Source organism: Lithobates pipiens, unplaced genomic scaffold, assembly GCF_037356315.1.
Source record: "Lithobates pipiens isolate NorthernLeopardFrog02 unplaced genomic scaffold, aLitPip1_a1.2 Scaffold_8, whole genome shotgun sequence".
In the NCBI taxonomy this organism is placed as follows: domain Eukaryota; kingdom Metazoa; phylum Chordata; class Amphibia; order Anura; family Ranidae; genus Lithobates; species Lithobates pipiens.
Genome location: NW_027507903.1, coordinates 671,614,766 through 671,636,475, shown reverse-complemented (window position 1 = coordinate 671,636,475; position 21,710 = coordinate 671,614,766). Strand labels below are relative to the sequence as shown.

Sequence of the window (21,710 nt, the reverse complement as noted above, 5' to 3'; positions counted from 1 at the left end):
GTGCTAACCACTTAGCCACTCTGCTGCCAAATAAGGAATGCCGAATGTTTACCTTTAATTATAAGCAGTTTTAACTTGTTCAGATCATCTGTTATGTTGGCAACTGGAAAGAGAAAACACAAAGCTGAAGAGGCTGAACATTGTAACAACATTTCTCATGACTTCCTCTCTAAGTAACAATGGTCACCAGAAAATATACAGGGTGGAACTCCTCAAGTGGGGACACAGACCCCAAAAATCTCACAGATATTCTAATCCTTCTGCTTTCTATCCAAAAATATGCTTTTAGCATTTCATACACTTTAATAGATTTCCTTTAATTACCTGATTTCTGCAGATCAGATACATCCTGTGTCAATCCAGAATCTAAAAAAAGTAAATATAAATCAGAAACATTGGACAACAAGACTCTCCACAGACAGGAAGGGTGATCAGACTATGAAGAAAACATGTGACTGCTTAGAATGACAGTTGTTCAGAATGCGACCCACGTTAAATCTTTACAATTGATTCAGAAAGTGACATTAGAAGTGTGAGTCACTTCCCTAACGATTTCAGTTGTCTTTGTACAGTATATTTAAGCTTGAGCTATTGAGCTCTGTACAGAATACATTTTGTTTCCAAGAAAATAGATGAAAAGAGCTTAGAAAAACATGTAAAAAGAGAAGAGAGAGAGAGAGATGATTGTAATACTGGCTACAAGGCCTTCCTTGTGTATCTGCACCTGGCACTAACTTATCAAGGATATTAGCACCTTATGCATGGTTTATTTTTGTTTGTTTTTTATGCACAGAGATGGAGGGTGCAGGGTATTGGGATCTGCATTGATGTTGGGGTAGGTTCATTGGCTTTTAACCACTTTCCAACAGTGAGGGGTTTCTCTACAGGAGAGCCCCTCACCAAATACCCAGTTGACTGGCTTTGGCCTAGGTAGACTTTTGTGTGCCTTGCACCCCGGGGAGTTAAGAGTTAGAGGGCCCTCTTTTTTGCAGGCTTGGACATTTCTCCAACATATGCAGGGTCTCCTTCCACTACATTCTCCTCCACAGAATTATGTATGCAGGATCTCCTTCCACTACCTCCTCCTCCACAGAATTATGTATGCAGGATCTCCTTCCACTACCTCCTCCTCCACAGAATTATGTATGGAGGATCTCCTTCCACTACCTCCTCCTCCACAGAATTATGTATGGAGGATCTCCTTCCTCTACCTCCTCCTCCACAGAATTATGTATGTAGGATCTCCTTCTACTACCTCCTCCTCCACAGAATTATGTATGGAGGATCTCCTTCCATTACCTCCTCCTCCACAGAATTATGTATGCAGGATCTCCTTCCACTACCTCCTCCTCCGCATAATTATGTATGGAGGATCTCCTTCCACTACCTTCTCCTCCACAGAATTATGTATGCAGGATCTCCTTTCACTACCTCCTCCTCCACAGAATTATGTATGCAGGATCTCCTTCCTCTACCTCCTCCTCCAGAGAATTATGTATGTAGGATCTCCTTCTACTACCTCCTCCTCCACAGAATTATGTATGGAGGATCTCTTTCCATTACCTCCTCCTCCACAGAATTATGTATGCAGGATCTCCTTCCACTACCTCCTCTTCCACAGAATTATGTATGCAGGATCTCCTTCCACTACCTCCTCCTCCACAGAATTATGTATGGAGGATCTCCTTCCACTACCTCCTCCTCCACAGAATTATGTATGGAGGATCTCCTTCCTCTACCTCCTCCTCCACAGAATTATGTATGCAGGATCTCCTTCCACTACCTCCTCCTCCACAGAATTATGTATGTAGGATCTCCTTCTACTGCCTCCTCCTCCACAGAATTATGTATGGAGGATCTCCTTCCATTACCTCCTCCTCCACAGAATTATGTATGCAGGATCTCCTTCCACTACCTCCTCCTCCGCATAATTATGTATGGAGGATCTCCTTCCACTACCTTCTCCTCCACAGAATTATGTATGCAGGATCTCCTTTCACTACCTCCTCCTCCACAGAATTATGTATGCAGGATCTCCTTCCTCTACCTCCTCCTCCAGAGAATTATGTATGTAGGATCTCCTTCTACTACCTCCTCCTCCACAGAATTATGTACCGAGGATCTCCTTCCATTACCTCCTCCTCCACAGAATTATGTATGCAGGATCTCCTTCCACTACCTCCTCCTCCACAGAATTATGTATGCAGGATCTCCTTCCACTACCTCCTCCTCCACAGAATTATGTATGGAGGATCTCCTTCCATTACCTCCTCCTCCACAGAATTATGTATGCAGGATCTCCTTTCACTACCTCCTCCTCCACAGAATTATGTATGGAGGATCTCCTTCCACTACCTCCTCCTCCACAGAATTATGTATGCAGGATCTCCTTCCACTACCTCCTCCACAGAATTATGTTTGCAGGATCTCCTTCCACTACCTCCTCCTCCACAGAATTATGTATGGAGGATCTCCTTCCACTACCTCCTCCTCCACAGAATTATGTATGCAGGATCTCCTTCCACTACCTTCTCCTCCACAGAATTATGTATGGAGGATCTCCTTCCACTACCTCCTCCTCCACAGAATTATGTATGCAGGATCTCCTTCCACTACCTCCTCCTCCACAGAATTATGTATGCAGGATCTCCTTCCATTACCTCCTCCTCCACAGAATTATGTATGCACTTTCCTCTTATCCACTTCTGTGTATTCATGAGAACAAATTCCAAAACCAAATTAAAAACAATCAGGGAACATTAAATACTTACTATTAACCTTCAGTTGTGTAATTTCCTCTTCAATAATTTTATCTGAGAATGTAAAAGAGTTCATATAAGTGAATGTTTCTTGATGTTTTATGACTCACAAGAGCAAATATTTCCATGACTGGGAGGCACAGATGTTGTACATAGAAAGTTATAGTATTGAATTTCTGTATGCTTACTGTAAATGGAAATATGACATGATTATGTCAACTCTCAAATGTTCAAGGGCGAAAATGCACAAAATACAGAACCCTACTTCCCATTACCCACTACTAGGGATGAGCTTCGTGTTCGAGTCGAACGTACGTTCGACTCGAACATTGGCTGTTCGGCGAATTCCGAACGTTTGGGCCGTTCGCGTCAAAATTCGAGTGACGCGCGCGCGGACCACAATGCACTGCGGTGGCGCAGTGCATTGCTGCCCCATGATTGGCCAAGCATGCACTGTGACCCCGCATGCTTGGCCAATCGCAGCGCCGAGAGCCATGATTGGCCACAGGCATCCTGCCTGTGGCCAATCATAGCTCAGGCTGTGTAGTGCACGCCCCACACTATATAAGGCCGCCTTTGAGGTGGCCTCGTGTAGTGTGTTAGTTAGCATCTGAAGCAGTGGGTGTTCTGTGTACCTTCAACACAGTTACACACCAATCGTTTTTGGCTGATTTGCTATCTTGCTGCTGTGTAGTGGGTGTTGTCTGTGCCCTGACTGCAGTATACACCACTATATTCACCTCACCTATATAGCTAGTGATCTAGCTTTAACCACTTAACAACTGCCCATTGCCGATTAACGGCTTCAGGGCGATTGTTTAACTCTGAGAGGCCGTTAATTAACGGCCTCCCAGAATTCTGCTCTCGCGCGCCCCCTGGGGCGCGCACTCGAGAGCATCCGTGACCGCCGGGTCCACAGGACCCGGCGCATCACGGATCACGGTAAACGGCCGCTCATAGCGGCCGTTTACCACGTGATCGCTCTGTCAAATGACAGAGTGATCACTTGTAAACAAACCGGCGTCATGTTATGACGCCGGTTCCTCCCTCCCCTCTCTGTACCGATCGGTACAGCGGAGGGGAAAGAGATCGGTGTCAGCAGCGATGTGGGCTGCATCTGCAGTGCCCACATCGCTGCTCACCGAATTTAACCCCTTAATTCCCTGCCAATACTCTGCAATACCAGTGCATACTCTGCAGTACCCCGCCATTACTCTGCAGTACCCCGCCATTACTCTGCAGTGCAGTACCCTGCCATTACTCTGCAGTACCCTGCCATTACTCTGCCATTACTCTGCCATTACTCTGCCATTACTCTGCCATTACTCTGCAGTACCCCCCATTACTCTGCAGTACCCGCCATTACTCTGCAATACCCCCAATACTCTGCAGTACCCTGCTATTACTCTGTAGTACCCCGCCAATACTCTGTAATACCCTGCCATAAATTGCCATACCCAGCCATACTCGGAGATACCCAGCCATACTCGGTGATACCCTGAAATACCCAGCCATAGACGCCCCCCACCCCTCACCGCCCTCCGGTGCTTCTACCAACTCGCCAGTACGATCAAAGCCAGAATCTTTTTTTTATTTTTTATTTCAGGCTTCCCAGCCTAGAGGTGAGATGTGGGGTCATATTGACCCCCAGATTTCATAGTTTCATAGTTAGTAAGGTTGAATAAAGACACCAGTCCATCTAGTTCAACCTGAGTGTCTACAATTGTCCCCATCCCTGTACTTTACACACTCACATTGGTCCCTACCCACAATCCAAGGTCTCCATTCATATACTAGGGCCAATTTTGGACAGACGAAAATCAACCTACCGGCATGTCTTTGGTTTGTGGGAGGAAACCGGAGTACCCAGAGGAAACCCACGCAGGCACAGGGAGAACATGCAAACTCCAGGCAGGCAGTGTCGTGGTTGGGATTCGAACCAGCGACCCTTCTTACTGCTAGGTGAGAGTGCTAACCACTACACCACTGTGCCGCCACTGTAAAGAGGACCTGTCACCCCATATTCCTATTACAAGGGATGTTTACATTTCTTGTAATCGGAATAAAAGTGATCAAAAATATATTTTTGGGGAAAAAAATGTCAAACTAAAATAAATAAAGTAAAATGAACAATAAAAAAATAAAATAAAAATTAAAGCGCCCATGTCCCCATGTGCTCGCATGTGCCACACATGTGAGGAATCGCCGAGAATGTTAGAGCGAGAGCAATAATTCTAGTCCTAGACCTCCTCTGCAACTCAAAACATGTAACCAGTAAAAAAAAATTTAAAGCGTCGCCTATGGGGATTTTTTAAGTAGCGACGTTTGGCGCCATTCCACGGACATGTGCAATTTTGAAGAGTGACATGTTTGATATCTATTTACTCAGCATAACTTCATCTTTCACTTTATGCAAACATTGGGCTAACTTTACTGTTTTTTTTGTTTGTTTTTTAAGCACAAAACTGTTTTTTCCCCCAAAAAAACGCGTTTGAAAAATTGCTGTGCAAATACCGTGTGAGATAAAAATTTGCAACGACCACCATTGTATTCTCCAGGGTCTTTGCTAAAAAAAAAATATATATATAATGTTTTGGGGTTCTCTGTAATTTTCTAGCAAATAAATGATGATTTTTACATGTAGGAGAGAAATGTCAGAATTGGCCTGGGTGCTCCAGAACGCCTGATGGCGCTCCCTGCATGTTGGGCCTCTGTATGTGGCCACGCTGTGTAAAAGTCTCACACATGTGGTATCGCCGTACTCGGGAGTAATAGCAGAATGTGTTTTGGGGTGTAATTTGTGGTATGCATATGCTGTGTGTGTGAAATAACCTGATAATATGACAATTTTGTGGAAAAAAAAAAAAAGGAAATAGGCCGTCAGTACTTCAGGTGTGATCAATTTTCAGATATTGGCACCATAGCTTGTGGACTCTATAACTTTCACAAAGACCAAATAATATCCACCAATTTGTACTTATTTTTACCAAAGATATGTAGTAGTATGAATTTTGGCCAAAATTTATGAAGAAAAAATTACTAATCTGCTAAATTTTATAACAGAAACGAAGAAAAATTCATTTTTTCGCAGAATTTTCGGTCTTTTTTCTTTTATAGCACAAAAAATAAAAAACTGAGAGGTGATTAAATACCACCAAAAGAAAGCTCTATTTGTGTGAAAAAAAGGACAAACATTTCCTATAGGTCCAGTGTTGCATGACTGAGTAATTGTCATTCAAAATGTGAGGGCACCGAAAGCTGAAAATTGGTCTGGTTATTAAGGGCCGGTTCACACTGCAGGCGCGGCGAGGCGTCTCCGACTTGCCTCGCCGCGACCTGCGGCGACCTCAGCGGCGACTTGCAGAGGACTTCTGTATAGAAGTCAATGCAAGTCGCCCCCGAAGTCGCCCAGAAGTAGTACAGGAACCTTTTTTCTGAGTCGGAGCGACTCGAGTCGCTCCTCTCAGAACGGTTCCATTGTACAGAACGGGGGCGACTTGCGGGAGCGAGGCGAGGCGAGTCGTGTTGCCTCGCATCGCCTGCTGTGTGAACCGGCCCTAAGGGTGTTTAAGTGCCCAGTGGTCAAGTGGTTAATAATAGAGCTTGCAGTCAGTAGTGTTAGGAGATAGTGCGTGCTGTCTGCGTGCTCTGTACCCAGTACATACCGCTATAATATAGGGCAGGCCCCTACTTTCAAACATCCAACTTACAAACATCTCCTACTTGCAAACGCAAGGAGACAGCAGCAAGTGAGATGAAAAAAGATGGACGACAAAACAAATTATACAGGGGTGATAACCCTTCCCTATGTTTTCCAAAAAGCTTAAAAATCGTTTTTTTGACTGGAGCTACACTTTAAAAATGTACCAGTTGAAAATTACAAACAGATTCAACTTAACACAACAAACCTACACAGTCCCTGTCTTGTTTGCACCGCCTGTATACTGCTGTTCTGAGTATATAGGGCCTGGGGGCCACACGCATTTCCTTTTTTTAATATGGGTACGGGGTTCCCCTTAATATGCGTACAAGACCCAAATAGGCTGGTAATGGGCAGGGAGGGCTACCCATGCCATTTTTCTGAATGATTTTCAACCATATTGCAGGAACCAGATATAACATTAAAACCGCAAGCAGTTTTAAATGGTGTTATTTCCGTTTAATGTCATTTTGTGCAGGGACTGTTCTAAACACGGGAAACACGTGGCACTTCACAGGCATACTACAGACACCCCCCAGGCACCATATTTAAAGTAATATTTCATTTTTTTTTTCACTTTAATTGTCATTAAAATCAGTGCTCCCGCCAAAACGGCTGTTTTGAAAACTTTTTTTTGCATTGACCCATGTCCCCTGAGGCAGGAGGCAGGTCGCCTTTTTAGGACAGTATCTTGCATATCAGCCGTTAAAATTAGCACTTTCCATTTCGAACGTTCGAGTCCCATAGACTTCAATGGGGTTCTAACGTTCGTAACGAACGCGGGGGTCGTTTGCAAGTTCTGGTGCGAACCGAACCGGGGGGTGTTCGGCTCATCCCTACCCACTACTCTCTTATTCTACTTAATTACACCTGTGGGGTCTCCTCTCACTGCCCCCTCCACAAATAATTTATTTGGAGTCTTCTTCCACTACCTCTTCCTCCACAGAATTATGTATGCAGGATCTCCTTCCACTACCTCCTCCTCCACAGAATTATCCCACACTATATAAGGCCGCCAGCGCAGTGGCCTTGTGTAGTGTGTTCCGGCGTGCAGGGAAAGAGCAAGATAGGCAGGGACAGTGTTCTTTTCTCAGGCATCTGCAGGAGTTAAAGTGGGCGTTGTGTACCTCCAGCACAGTATACACCTGAAGATACCCCTTATTGCTGGTGTTGTCTGGTGCATATCTTGCATATTAGCCTTAAAAATGAGCACTTTTGATTTGGAACGTTCGAGTCCCATAGACTTTAATAGGGTTCTAAAGTTCGTACGAATTTTTGGTCCTTTCGAAGGTTCTGGTGCGAACCGAACCGGGGGGGGGGGGGGGTGTTCTGCTCATCCCTACTCACGACAGTAAATATTTCTGTGCTTGGGAGGCACAGCTGTGGTACATAGAATATAATATTGAATGGCTGTATGCTAACTGTAAATTGAAATATGATATGATTATGTAAACTCTCAAATGTTCAAGAGTGGAAATGCATCAATGCACAAAAAACAGTACCCTACTTCCCATTACCCACTACTCTCTTATTCTACTTAATTATATCTGTGGGGTCTCCTCTCACTGCCTCCTCCACAAAAAATGTATTTGGAGTCTCCTTCCACTACCTCCTCCCCCACAGAATTATGTATGGAGGATCTCCTTCCACTACCTCCTCCTCCACAGAATAATGTATGCAGGATCTCCTTCCACTACCTCCTCCTCCACAGAATTATGTATACAGGATCTCCTTCCACTACCTCCTCCTCCACAGAATTATGTATGGAGGATCTCCTTCCACTACCTCCTCCTCCACAGAATTATGTATGCAGGATCTTCTTCCAGTACCTCCTCCCCTACAGAATTATGTATGGATGATCTCCTTCCACTACCTCCTCCTCCACAGAATTATGTATGGAGGATCTCCTTCTACTACCTCCTCCTCCACAGAATTATGTATGGAGGATCTCCTTCCACTACCCTCCTCCTCCACAGAATTATGTATGCAGGATCTCCTTCCACTACCTCCTCCTCCACAGAATTATGTATGCAGGATCTCCTTCCACTACCTCCTCCTCCACAGAATTATGTATGCAGGATCTCCTTCCACTACCTCCTCCTCCACAGAATTATGTATGGAGGATCTCCTTCCACTACCTCCTCCTCCACAGAACTATGTATGCAGGATCTCCTTCCACTACCTCCTCCTCCACAGAATTATGTATGGAGGATCTCCTTCAACTACCTCCTCCTCCACAGAATTATGTATGCAGGATCTCCTTCCACTACCTCCTCCTCCACAGAATTATGTATGGAGGATCTCCTTCCACTACCTCCTCCTCCACAGAATTATGCATGCAGGATCTCCTTCCACTACCTCCTCCTCTACAGAATTGTGTATGCAGGATCTCCTTCCACTACCTCCTCTTCCACAGAATTGTGTATGCAGGATCTCCTTCTACTACCTCCTCCTCCACAGAATTATTTATGCTGGATCTCCTTCTAAAATCTCCTCCTCTACAGGATTATGTATGCAGGATCTCCTTCCACTACCTCCTCCTCCACAGAATTATGTATGGAGGATCTCCTTCCACTACCCCCTCCTCCACAGGATTATGTATGCAGGATCTCCTTCTACTACCTCCTCCTCCACAGAATTATGTATGCAGGATCTCCTTCCACTACCTCCTCCTCCACAGGATTATGTATGCAGGATATCCTTCTACTACCTCCTCCTCCACAGAATTATGTATGCAGGATCTCCTTCTACTACCTCCTCCTCCACAGAATTATGTATGCTGGATCTCCTTCTACTACCTCCTCCTCTACAGGATTATGTATGCAGAATCTCCTTCTACTACCTCCTCCTCCACAGAATTATGTATGGAGGATCTCCTTCCACTACCCCCTCATCCACAGAATTATGTATGGAGGATCTCCTTCTACTACCTCCTCCTCCACAGAATTATGTATGAGGATCTCCTTCCACTACCTCCTCCTCCACAGAATTATGTATGCAGGATCTCCTTCCACGACCTCCTCCTCTACAGAATTATGTATGGAGGATCTCTTTCCACTACCTCCTCCTCCACAGAATTATGTATGGAGGATCTCCTTCCACTACCTCCTCCTCCACAGAATTATGGATGCAGGATCTCCTTCCACTACCTCCTCCTCCACAGAATTATGTATGATGGATCTCCTTCCACTACCTCCTCCTCCACAGAATTATGTATGGAGGATCTCCTTCCACTACCTCCTCCTCCACAGAATTATGTATGGAGGATCTCCTTCCACCACCTTTTCCTCCACAGAATTATGTATGCAGGATCTCCTTCCACTACCTCCTCCTCCACAGAATTATGTATGATGGATCTCCTTCCACAACCTCCTCCTCCACAGAATTATGTATGCAGGATCTCCTTCCACTACCTCCTCCTCCACAGAATTATGTATGGAGGATCTCCTTCCACTACCTCCTCCTCCACAGAATTATGTATGGAGGATCTCCTTCCACTACCTCCTCCTCCACAGAATTGTGTATGGAGGATCTCCTTCCACTACCTCCTCCTCCACAGAATTATGTATGCAGGATCTCCTTCCACTACCTCCTCCTCCACAGAATTATGCATGCAGGATCTCCTTCCACTACCTCCTCCTCCACAGAATTATGTATGGAGGATCTCCTTCCACTACCTCCTCCTCCACAGAATTATGTATGCAGGATCTCCTTCCACTACCTCCTCCTCCACAGAATTATGTATGCAGGATCTCCTTCCACTACCTCCTCCTCCACAGAATTGTGTATGGAGGATCTCCTTCCACTACCTCCTCCTCCACAGAATTATGTATGGATGATCTCCTTCCACTACCTCCTCCTCCACAGAATTATGTATGGAGGATCTCCTTCCACTACCTCCTCCTCCACAGAATTATGTATGGAGGATCTCCTTCCACTACCTCCTCCTCCACAGAATTATGTATGCAGGATCTCCTTCCACTACCTCCTCCTCCACAGAATTATGTATGCAGGATCTCCTTCCACTCCCTCCTCCTTCACAGAATTATGTATGCAGGATTTCCTTCCACTACCTCCTCCTCCACAGAATTATGTATGCAGGATCTCCTTCCACTACCTCCTCCTCCACAGAATTATGTATGCAGGATCTCCTTCCACTACCTCCTCCTCCACAGAATTATGTATGCAGGATCTCCTTCCACTACCTCCTCCTCCACAGAATTATGTATGCAGGATCTCCTTCCACTCCCTCCTCCTTCACAGAATTATGTATGCAGGATCTCCTTCCATTACCTCCTCCTCCACAGAATTATGTATACAGGATCTCCTTCCACTACCTCCTCCTCCACAGAATTATGTATGCAGGATCTCCTTCCACTACCTCCTCCTCCACAGAATTATGTATACAGGATCTCCTTCCACTACCTCCTCCTCCACAGAATTATGTATGCAGGATCTCCTTCCACTACCTCCTCCTCCACAGAATTATGTATGCAGGATCTCCTTCCACTACCTCCTCCTCCACAGAATTATGTATGCAGGATCTCCTTCCACTACCTCCTCCTCCACAGAATTATGTATGCAGGATCTCCTTCCACTACCTCCTCCTCCACAGAATTATGTATGCAGGATCTCCTTCCACTACCTCCTCCTCCACAGAATTATGTATGCAGGATCTCCTTCCACTACCTCCTCCTCCACAGAATTATGTATGCAGGATCTCCTTCCACTACCTCCTCCTCCACAGAATTATTATGCAGGATCTCCTTCCACTACCTCCTCCTCCACAGAATTATGTATGGAGGATCTCCTTCCACTACCTCCTCCTCCACAGAATTATGTATACAGGATCTCCTTCCACTACCTCCTCCTCCACAGAATTATGTATGCAGGATCTCCTTCCACTACCTCCTCCTCCACAGAATTATGTATGGAGGATCTCCTTCCACTACCTCCTCCTCCACAGAATTATGTATGGAGGATCTCCTTCCACTACCTCCTCCTCCACAGAATTATGTATACAGGATCTCCTTCCACTACCTCCTCCTCCACAGAATTATGTATACAGGATCTCCTTCCACTACCTCCTCCTCCACAGAATTATGTATGCAGGATCTCCTTCCACTACCTCCTCCTCCACAGAATTATGTATACAGGATCTCCTTCCACTACCTCCTCCTCCACAGAATTATGTATGCAGGATCTCCTTCCACTACCTCCTCCTCCACAGAATTATGTATGCAGGATCTCCTTCCACTACCTCCTCCTCCACAGAATTATGTATGCAGGATCTCCTTCCACTACCTCCTCCTCCACAGAATTATGTATGCAGGATCTCCTTCCACTACCTCCTCCTCCACAGAATTATGTATGCAGGATCTCCTTCCACTACCTCCTCCTCCACAGAATTATGTATGCAGGATCTCCTTCCACTACCTCCTCCTCCACAGAATTATGTATGCAGGATCTCCTTCCACTACCTCCTCCTCCACAGAATTATTATGCAGGATCTCCTTCCACTACCTCCTCCTCCACAGAATTATGTATGCAGGATCTCCTACCACTACCTCCTCCTCCACAGAATTATGTATGGAGGATCTCCTTCCACTACCTCCTCCTCCACAGAATTATGTATGGAGGATCTCCTTCCACTACCCTCCTCCTCCACAGAATTATGTATGGAGGATCTCCTTCCACTACCCTCCTCCTCCACAGAATTATTATGCAGGATCTCCTTCCACTACCTCCTCCTCCACAGAATTATGTATGCAGGATCTCCTACCACTACCTCCTCCTCCACAGAATTATGTATGGAGGATCTCCTTCCACTACCTCCTCCTCCACAGAATTATGTATGGAGGATCTCCTTCCACTACCCTCCTCCTCCACAGAATTATGTATGGAGGATCTCCTTCCACTACCTCCTCCTCCACAGAATTATGTATGCAGGATCTCCTTCCACTACCTCCTCCTCCACAGAATTATGTATGCAGGATCTCCTTCCACTACCTCCTCCTCCACAGAATTATGTATGCAGGATCTCCTTCCACTACCTCCTCCTCCACAGAATTATGTATGCAGGATCTCCTTCCACTACCTCCTCCTCCACAGAATTATTATGCAGGATCTCCTTCCACTACCTCCTCCTCCACAGAATTATGTATGGAGGATCTCCTTCCACTACCTCCTCCTCCACAGAATTATGTATACAGGATCTCCTTCCACTACCTCCTCCTCCACAGAATTATGTATGCAGGATCTCCTTCCACTACCTCCTCCTCCACAGAATTATGTATGGAGGATCTCCTTCCACTACCTCCTCCTCCACAGAATTATGTATGGAGGATCTCCTTCCACTACCTCCTCCTCCACAGAATTATGTATACAGGATCTCCTTCCACTACCTCCTCCTCCACAGAATTATGTATACAGGATCTCCTTCCACTACCTCCTCCTCCACAGAATTATGTATGCAGGATCTCCTTCCACTACCTCCTCCTCCACAGAATTATGTATACAGGATCTCCTTCCACTACCTCCTCCTCCACAGAATTATGTATGCAGGATCTCCTTCCACTACCTCCTCCTCCACAGAATTATGTATGCAGGATCTCCTTCCACTACCTCCTCCTCCACAGAATTATGTATGCAGGATCTCCTTCCACTACCTCCTCCTCCACAGAATTATGTATGCAGGATCTCCTTCCACTACCTCCTCCTCCACAGAATTATGTATGCAGGATCTCCTTCCACTACCTCCTCCTCCACAGAATTATGTATGCAGGATCTCCTTCCACTACCTCCTCCTCCACAGAATTATGTATGCAGGATCTCCTTCCACTACCTCCTCCTCCACAGAATTATTATGCAGGATCTCCTTCCACTACCTCCTCCTCCACAGAATTATGTATGCAGGATCTCCTACCACTACCTCCTCCTCCACAGAATTATGTATGGAGGATCTCCTTCCACTACCTCCTCCTCCACAGAATTATGTATGGAGGATCTCCTTCCACTACCCTCCTCCTCCACAGAATTATGTATGGAGGATCTCCTTCCACTACCCTCCTCCTCCACAGAATTATTATGCAGGATCTCCTTCCACTACCTCCTCCTCCACAGAATTATGTATGCAGGATCTCCTACCACTACCTCCTCCTCCACAGAATTATGTATGGAGGATCTCCTTCCACTACCTCCTCCTCCACAGAATTATGTATGGAGGATCTCCTTCCACTACCCTCCTCCTCCACAGAATTATGTATGGAGGATCTCCTTCCACTACCTCCTCCTCCACAGAATTATGTATGCATTTTCCATTAGACCACTTCTGTGTATTCATGAGAACAAATTGCAAAACCAAATTAAAAACAATCAGGGAACATTAAATACTTACCTTTAACCTTCAGTTGTGTAATTTCTTCTTCAATAATTTTATCTGAGAAAGTAAAAGAGTTCATATAAGTGAATGTTTCTTGATGTTTGATGACTCACAAGAGCAAATATTTCCATGCTTGGGAGGCACAGATGTGGTACATAGGAAAGGTATTGTATTGAATTTCTGTATGTTAACTGTAAATGGAAATATGACATGATTATATCAACTCTCAAATGTTCAATGGCGGAAATCAACAAATGCACAAAAAACAGTAACCAATTACCCACTACTCTCTTATTCTACTTAATTACATCTGTGGGGTCTCCTCTCACTGCCTCCTCCACAAAGAATGTATTTGGAGTTTTCTTCCACTACCTCCTCCCCTACAGAATTATCTATGGAGGATCTCCTTCCACTACCTCCTCCTCCACAGGATTATGTATGGAGGATCTCCTTCCACTACCTCCTCCTCCACAGGATTATGTATGGAGGATCTCCTTCCACTACCTCCTCCTCCACAGAATTATGTATGCAGGGTCTCCTTCCACTACCTCCTCCTCCACAGAATTATGTATGCAGGATCTCCTTCCACTACCTCCTCCTCCACAGGATTATGTATGGAGGATCTCCTTCCACTACCTCCTCCTCCACAGAATTATGTATGCAGGATCTCCTTCCACTACCTCCTCCTCCACAGAATTATGTATGCAGGATCTCCTTCCACTACCTCCTCCTCCACAGAATTATGTATGCAGGATCTCCTTCCACTACATCCTCCTCCACAGAATTATGTATGCAGGATCTCCTTCCACTACCTCCTCCTCCACAGAATTATGTATGCAGGATCTCCTTCCACTACCTCCTCCTCCACAGAATTATGTATGCAGGATCTCCTTCCACTACCTCCTCCACAGAATTATGTATGGAGGATCTCCTTCCACTACCTCCTTCTCCACAGGATTATGTATGGAGGATCTCCTTCCACTACCTCCTCCTCCACAGAATTATGTATGCAGGATCTCCTTCCACTACCTCCTCCTCCACAGAATTATGTATGGAGGATCTCCTTCCACTACCTCCTCCTCCACAGAATTATGTATGCAGGATCTCCTTCCACTACCTCCTCCTCCACAGGATTATGTATGGAGGATCTCCTTCCACTACCTCCTCCTCCACAGAATTATGTATGTAGGATCTCCTTCCACTACCTCCTCCTCCACAGAATTATGTATGGAGGATCTCCTTCCACTACCTCCTCCTCCACAGAATTATGTATGGAGGATCTCCTTCCACTACCTCCTCCTCCACAGAATTATGTATGAGGATCTCCTTCCACTACCTCCTCCTCCTCCACAGAATTATGTATGCAGGATCTCCTTCCACTACCTCCTCCTCCACAGAATTATGTATGAGGATCTCCTTCCACTACCCTCCTCCTCCACAGAATTATGTATGCAGGATCTCCTTCCACTACCTCCTCCTCCACAGAATTATGTATGAGGATCTCCTTCCACTACCCTCCTCCTCCACAGAATTATGTATGCATTTTCCATTAGACCACTTCTGTGTATTCATGAGAACAAATTGCAAAACCAAATTAAAAACAATCAGGGAACATTAAATACTTACCTTTAACCTTCAGTTGTGTAATTTCTTCTTCAATAATTTTATCTGAGAAAGTAAAAGAGTTCATATAAGTGAATGTTTCTTGATGTTTGATGACTCACAAGAGCAAATATTTCCATGACTGGGAGGCACAGATGTGGTACATAGAAAGGTATAGTATTTTATTGAATTTCTGTATGTTAACTGTAAATGGAAATATGACATGATTATATCAACTCTCAAATGTTCAATGGCGGAAATCAACAAATGCACAAAAAACAGTAACCAATTACCCACTACTCTCTTATTCTACTTAATTACATCTGTGGGGTCTCCTCTCACTGCCTCCTCCACAAAGAATGTATTTGGAGTTTTCTTCCACTACCTCCTCCCCTACAGAATTATCTATGGAGGATCTCCTTCCACTACCTCACTACCTCCTCCTCCACAGGATTATGTATGCAGGATCTCCTTCCACTACCTTCTCCTCCACAGAATTATGTATGCAGGATCTCCTTCCACTACCTCCTCCACAGAATTATGTATGGAGGATCTCCTTCCACTACCTCCTCCTCCACAGGATTATGTATGGAGGATCTCCTTCCACTACCTCCTCCTCCACAGAATTATGTATGCAGGATCTCCTTCCACTACCTCCTCCTCCACAGAATTATGTATGGAGGATCTCCTTCCACTACCTCCTCCTCCACAGAATTATGTATGAGGATCTCCTTCCACTACCCTCCTCCTCCACAGAATTATGTATACAGGATCTCCTTCCACTACCTCCTCCTCCACAGAATTATGGATGCAGGATCTCCTTCCACTACCTCCTCCTCCACAGAATTATGTATGGAGGATCTCCTTCCACTACCTCCTCCTCCACAGAATTATGTATGGAGGATCTCCTTCCACCACCTTTTCCTCCACAGAATTATGTATGCAGGATCTCCTTCCACTACCTCCTCCTCCACAGAATTATGTATGATGGATCTCCTTCCACTACCTCCTCCTCCACAGAATTATGTATGCAGGATCTCCTTCCACCACCTTTTCCTCCACAGAATTATGTATACAGGATCTCCTTCCACTACCTCCTCCTCCACAGAATTATGTATGGAGGATCTCCTTCCACTACCTCCTCCTCCACAGAATTATGTATGAGGATCTCCTTCCACTACCCTCCTCCTCCACAGAATTATGTATGCAGGATCTCCTTCCACTACCTCCTCCTCCACAGAATTATGTATGAGGATCTCCTTCCACTACCCTCCTCCTCCACAGAATTATGTATACAGGATCTCCTTCCACTACCTCCTCCTCCACAGAATTATGTATGCAGGATCTCCTTCCACTACCTCCTCCTCCACAGAATTATGTATGCAGGATCTCCTTCTACTACCTCCTCCTCCACAGAATTATGTATACAGGATCTCCTTCCACTACCTCCTCCTCCACAGAATTATGTATGCAGGATCTCCTTCTACTACCTCCTCCTCCACAGAATTATGTATACAGGATCTCCTTCCACTACCTCCTCCTCCACAGAATTATGTATGCAGGATCTCCTTCCACTACCTCCTCCTCCACAGAATTATGTATGCAGGATCTCCTTCTACTACCTCCTCCTCCACAGAATTATGTATGGAGGATCTCCTTCCACTACCTCCTCCTCCACAGAATTATGTATGCAGGATCTCCTTCTACTACCTCCTCCTCCACAGAATTATGTATGGAGGATCTCCTTCCACTACCTCCTCCTCCACAGAATTATGTATGCAGGATCTCCTTCCACTACCCTCCTCCTCCACAGAATTATGTATGCAGGATCTCCTTCCACTACCTCCTCCTCCACAGAATTATGTATGCAGGATCACCTTCCACTACCTCCTCCTCCACAGAATTATGTATGCATTTTCCATTAGACCACTTCTGTGTATTCATGAGAACAAATTGCAAAACCAAATTAAAAACAATCAGGGAACATTAAATACTTACCTTTAACCTTCAGTTGTGTAATTTCTTCTTCAATAATTTTATCTGAGAAAGTAAAAGAGTTCATATAAGTGAATGTTTCTTGATGTTTGATGACTCACAAGAGCAAATATTTCCATGCTTGGGAGGCACAGATGTGGTACATAGGAAAGGTATTGTATTGAATTTCTGTATGCTAACTGTAAATGGAAATATGACATGATTATATCAACTCTCAAATGTTCAATGACGGAAATCAACAAATGCACAAAAAACATTAACCTATTACCCACTACTCTCTTATTCTACTTATCTACATCTGTGGGGTCTCCTCTCACTGCCTCCTCCACAAAGAATGTATTTGGAGTTTTCTTCCACTACCTCCTCCCCTACAGAATTATCTATGGAGGATCTCCTTCCACTACCTCACTACCTCCTCCTCCACAGAATTATGTATGCAGGATCTCCTTCCACTACCTCCTCCTCCACAGGATTATGTATGCAGGATCTCCTTCCACTACCTCCTCCTCCACAGGATTATGTATGCAGGATCTCCTTCCACTACCTCCTCCTCCACAGAATTATGTATGCAGGATCTCCTTCCACTACCTCCTCCTCCACAGGATTATGTATGGAGGATCTCCTTCCACTACCTCCTCCTCCACAGAATTATGTATGTAGGATCTCCTTCCACTACCTCCTCCTCCACAGAATTATGTATGGAGGATCTCCTTCCACTACCTTCGCCTCCACAGAATTATGTATGCAGGATCTCCTTCCACTACCTCCTCCTCCACAGAATTATGTATGGAGGATCTCCTTCCACTACCTCCTCCTCCACAGGATTATGTATGGAGGATCTCCTTCCACTACCTCCTTCTCCACAGAATTATGTATGTAGGATCTCCTTCCACTACCTCCTCCTCCACAGAATTATGTATGGAGGATCTCCTTCCACTACCTTCGCCTCCACAGAATTATGTATGCAGGATCTCCTTCCACTACCTCCACCTCCACAGAACTATGTATGATGGATCTCCTTCCACTACCTCCTCCTCCACAGAATTATGTATGCAGGATCTCCTTCCACTACCTCCTCCTCCACAGAATTATGTATGAGGATCTCCTTCCACTACCCTCCTCCTCCACAGAATTATGTATACAGGATCTCCTTCCACTACCTCTTCCTCAACAGAATTATGGATGCAGGATCTCCTTCCACTACCTCCTCCTCCACAGAATTATGTATGGAGGATCTCCTTCCACTACCTCCTCCTCCACAGAATTATGTATGGAGGATCTCCTTCCACCACCTTTTCCTCCACAGAATTATGTATGCAGGATCTCCTTCCACTACCTCCACCTCCACAGAACTATGTATGATGGATCTCCTTCCACTACCTCCTCCTCCACAGAATTATGTATGCAGGATCTCCTTCCACTACCTCCTCCTCCACAGAATTATGTATGAGGATCTCCTTCCACTACCCTCCTCCTCCACAGAATTATGTATACAGGATCTCCTTCCACTACCTCCTCCTCCACAGAATTATGTATGCAGGATCTCCTTCCACTACCTCCTCCTCCACAGAATTATGTATGAGGATCTCTTTCCACTACCCTCCTCCTCCACAGAATTATGTATACAGGATCTCCTTCCACTATCTCCTCCTCCACAGAATTATGGATGCAGGATCTCCTTCCACTACCTCCTCCTCCACAGAATTATGTATACAGGATCTCCTTCCACTACCTCCTCCTCCACAGAATTATGGATGCAGGATCTCCTTCCACTACCTCCTCCTCCACAGAATTATGTATGATGGATCTCCTTCCACTACCTCCTCCTCCACAGAATTATGTATGGAGGATCTCCTTCCACTACCTCCTCCTCCACAGAATTATGTATGCACCTTCCATTAGACCACTTCTGTGTATTCATGAGAACGAATTGCAAAACCAAATTAAAAACAATCAGGGAACATTAAATACTTACTATTGACCTTCAGTTGTGTAATTTCTTCTTCAATAATTTCATCTGAGAAAGTAAAAGAGATCATATAAGTGAATGTTTCTTGATATTTGATGACTCACAAGTAGGGATGAGCTCGGTGTTTGACTCAAACATTGGCCGTTCGTTCCAAACGTGGATTTTTTGCACCAAATTCATGTGGCAGGAACGGCCCACAATGCACTATGCCATCGCAGTGCATTGCTGGCTCATGATTGGCCAAGCATGCACTGTGAACCCGCATGCCTGGCAAATCACAGCACCGGCAGTGAGGAGGGCCATAATTGGCCACAGGCAGGATGCGAATGTGAGCCTCTTGCCCACCGATTATGGGCCCTGCCATTTGGGGAAACAGTGCTCTTTGTGAGTTGTGTGCCTGGGGACCCCTGAGGTGGTGTTACTTGGATTCAGGTCTTTGTCCCCCACCCCCCCAGACACGCAGACTCTGGATATTTATTTGCCATATTAGCAATAGTGACTGAATCATACTGTTGGGACACAAACTGTTAGATTCTAATGTCATCAGCTCCAGCCACCTGTCTGTTGTGTAAATGAGTCTAGTCTGGCTTGTAAGAGTATTCCACACATTGTTGTTTGTGCTAATTAACCCTGTATTTATGTTTATGGTAATGTGTATTTGTCTATTACTATCTGTTTATGATGATTATCCATTAATATCTTTATTAGAGACGGGAAACCTGTTACGCAATAAGGGTTTCTTAATGGGTAAATTATTTGATAAAACGTGGCAGGAAATGAAAAATATTACAAGGGTTAATGGTTATATGTTATTTACCCCGTTGTGGAAAAATTCCAGCTATGGAGAATTAAGGAAATTGGAAGAGTTGGATTTAAGGAAGACTATAGGGTTGAGGTATATATTCCAACTATTTCATCATTATGAAGTGTTAAAAAACTTTTACACAATTAAGTAATGAATATGGGATCCCAAAACAAAGATCTTTACACTTTCTCCAGCTTAGGCTACAGGCACAGGCCCAATGCCATGTATTGAATCTCAATAAATCTATAATAATCTCACTGTTGTCTAAAAGGGATTGCCAGGGAAATGGCCATGAAAGTGTTGGCAGGCTTGCCAGTAGAAGAAATGGGTGCCATGGGCGCATCATTGGATAGATGGATCCCCCTGCTGGCCTATAAAAGACTGCCTCTGTCTGATCCAAGTTGCTGGATTGTCGTCAGCTTCCTGTATCCCTAAACCTCTGTGTTATTGCTTGAATCTCTTGTTCTTGACCTGGCCGTTCCAGACCTGTTGACCTCCTCTCTTGGCTCATCCCCTGGCTTGCTCATTGAACTTCCTTCTGCCTGAGTACCCGTGCATGACTCCGGCTTGCTATATGGACTTTACCTCTGCCTGATTATCTGTGCATGACCCCAGCTTGCTATATGGACTTTGTCTCTGCCTGATTACCCATGCATGACCCTGGCTTGCTATATGGACTTTGCTTCTGCTTGATTACCAGTCTATGACCTTAGCTTACTTCACGGATTTGCTCTTGCTTTTTGCCCCCCTGTGTTTGACCCTCAGCTGGGTGTTTACTGCTGTTCTCTGAAGCACGGTTTATTCCAAGCACAGTGGGGAGTTCCCGGCCATCTGTGCACCACCACACCCTGGAAATCCTCACAAGGTGACTCTTCTGGACCCATCCAGATCCTGCCAGTAACCCTTGCTTCTTTGGGCCGTATACCTTCTGTGGCACTTTCAAAGGTATACCACACCCCGCTGCAAGGGGAACTCCTCTCTACATATTGGCTTTGGATCAGGTACATGACAGGGATGCTAAGAAGGGTCTTAAATCTCAAATATATTGTGTCTTTTATAATATGTTTCAAGAATTGGTGGATATACCATCAAGGGCACAATGGGCATGAGACTTAGGGCCTATATTGGACGACCTATTGTCAGCATTTCTCAAGAGAAGCCCATAGCAAAAGGCATAGGAATAGGTGCAGAGCTGGCATGACAGGGTAGCTGGGCCATCTTGCCAATTAAGGATTAACTGGGTGTTTTCAGTTGGTCAGCGTAGAGGGGGTGGCCAGAATAGTATGCAGAATACTTAAGGAGGGGCCAGTGTCCGGTGGTCATTTGGAGATCACCAGACGAAGAAACAGCCCCCACCTTCCGTCCTGTTGCCTGTATTATATTTGGAACATTTGGCATTTATTGTAAGTTATGGCAGTTGAGATCTTTGGAGGCCTTCTAAAACTAAGACTAGTATGGCATAGCGGGGAACCATCTTGGTATGGGATCCTCAGGAAGAT

At 45.0% G+C, this 21,710-nt stretch overlaps 1 protein-coding gene across 7 annotated transcripts in view; it reads right to left on the bottom strand.

The window, feature by feature from the left end:
• LOC143961945 (uncharacterized) overlaps positions 1–21,710 on the bottom strand; it is a 208,777-nt gene that overhangs the window by 139,602 nt on the left and 47,465 nt on the right. For 2 of the 7 annotated variants that reach the window (XM_077471284.1, XM_077471278.1), the window contains 6 exons: positions 19,413–19,454; positions 17,441–17,482; positions 15,467–15,508; positions 13,856–13,897; positions 2,772–2,813; positions 325–366 (listed from right to left, as the gene is read on the bottom strand). In XM_077471284.1, the coding sequence (XP_077327410.1) occupies positions 325–366; positions 2,772–2,813; positions 13,856–13,897; positions 15,467–15,508; positions 17,441–17,482; positions 19,413–19,454 (252 nt within the window). Of the gene's footprint in view, positions 1–52; positions 104–324; positions 367–2,771; positions 2,814–13,855; positions 13,898–15,466; positions 15,509–17,440; positions 17,483–19,412; positions 19,455–21,710 lie in introns of all 7 variants that reach the window. The other 5 variants (XM_077471283.1, XM_077471281.1, XM_077471282.1 and 2 more) reach the window with 5 other exon arrangements.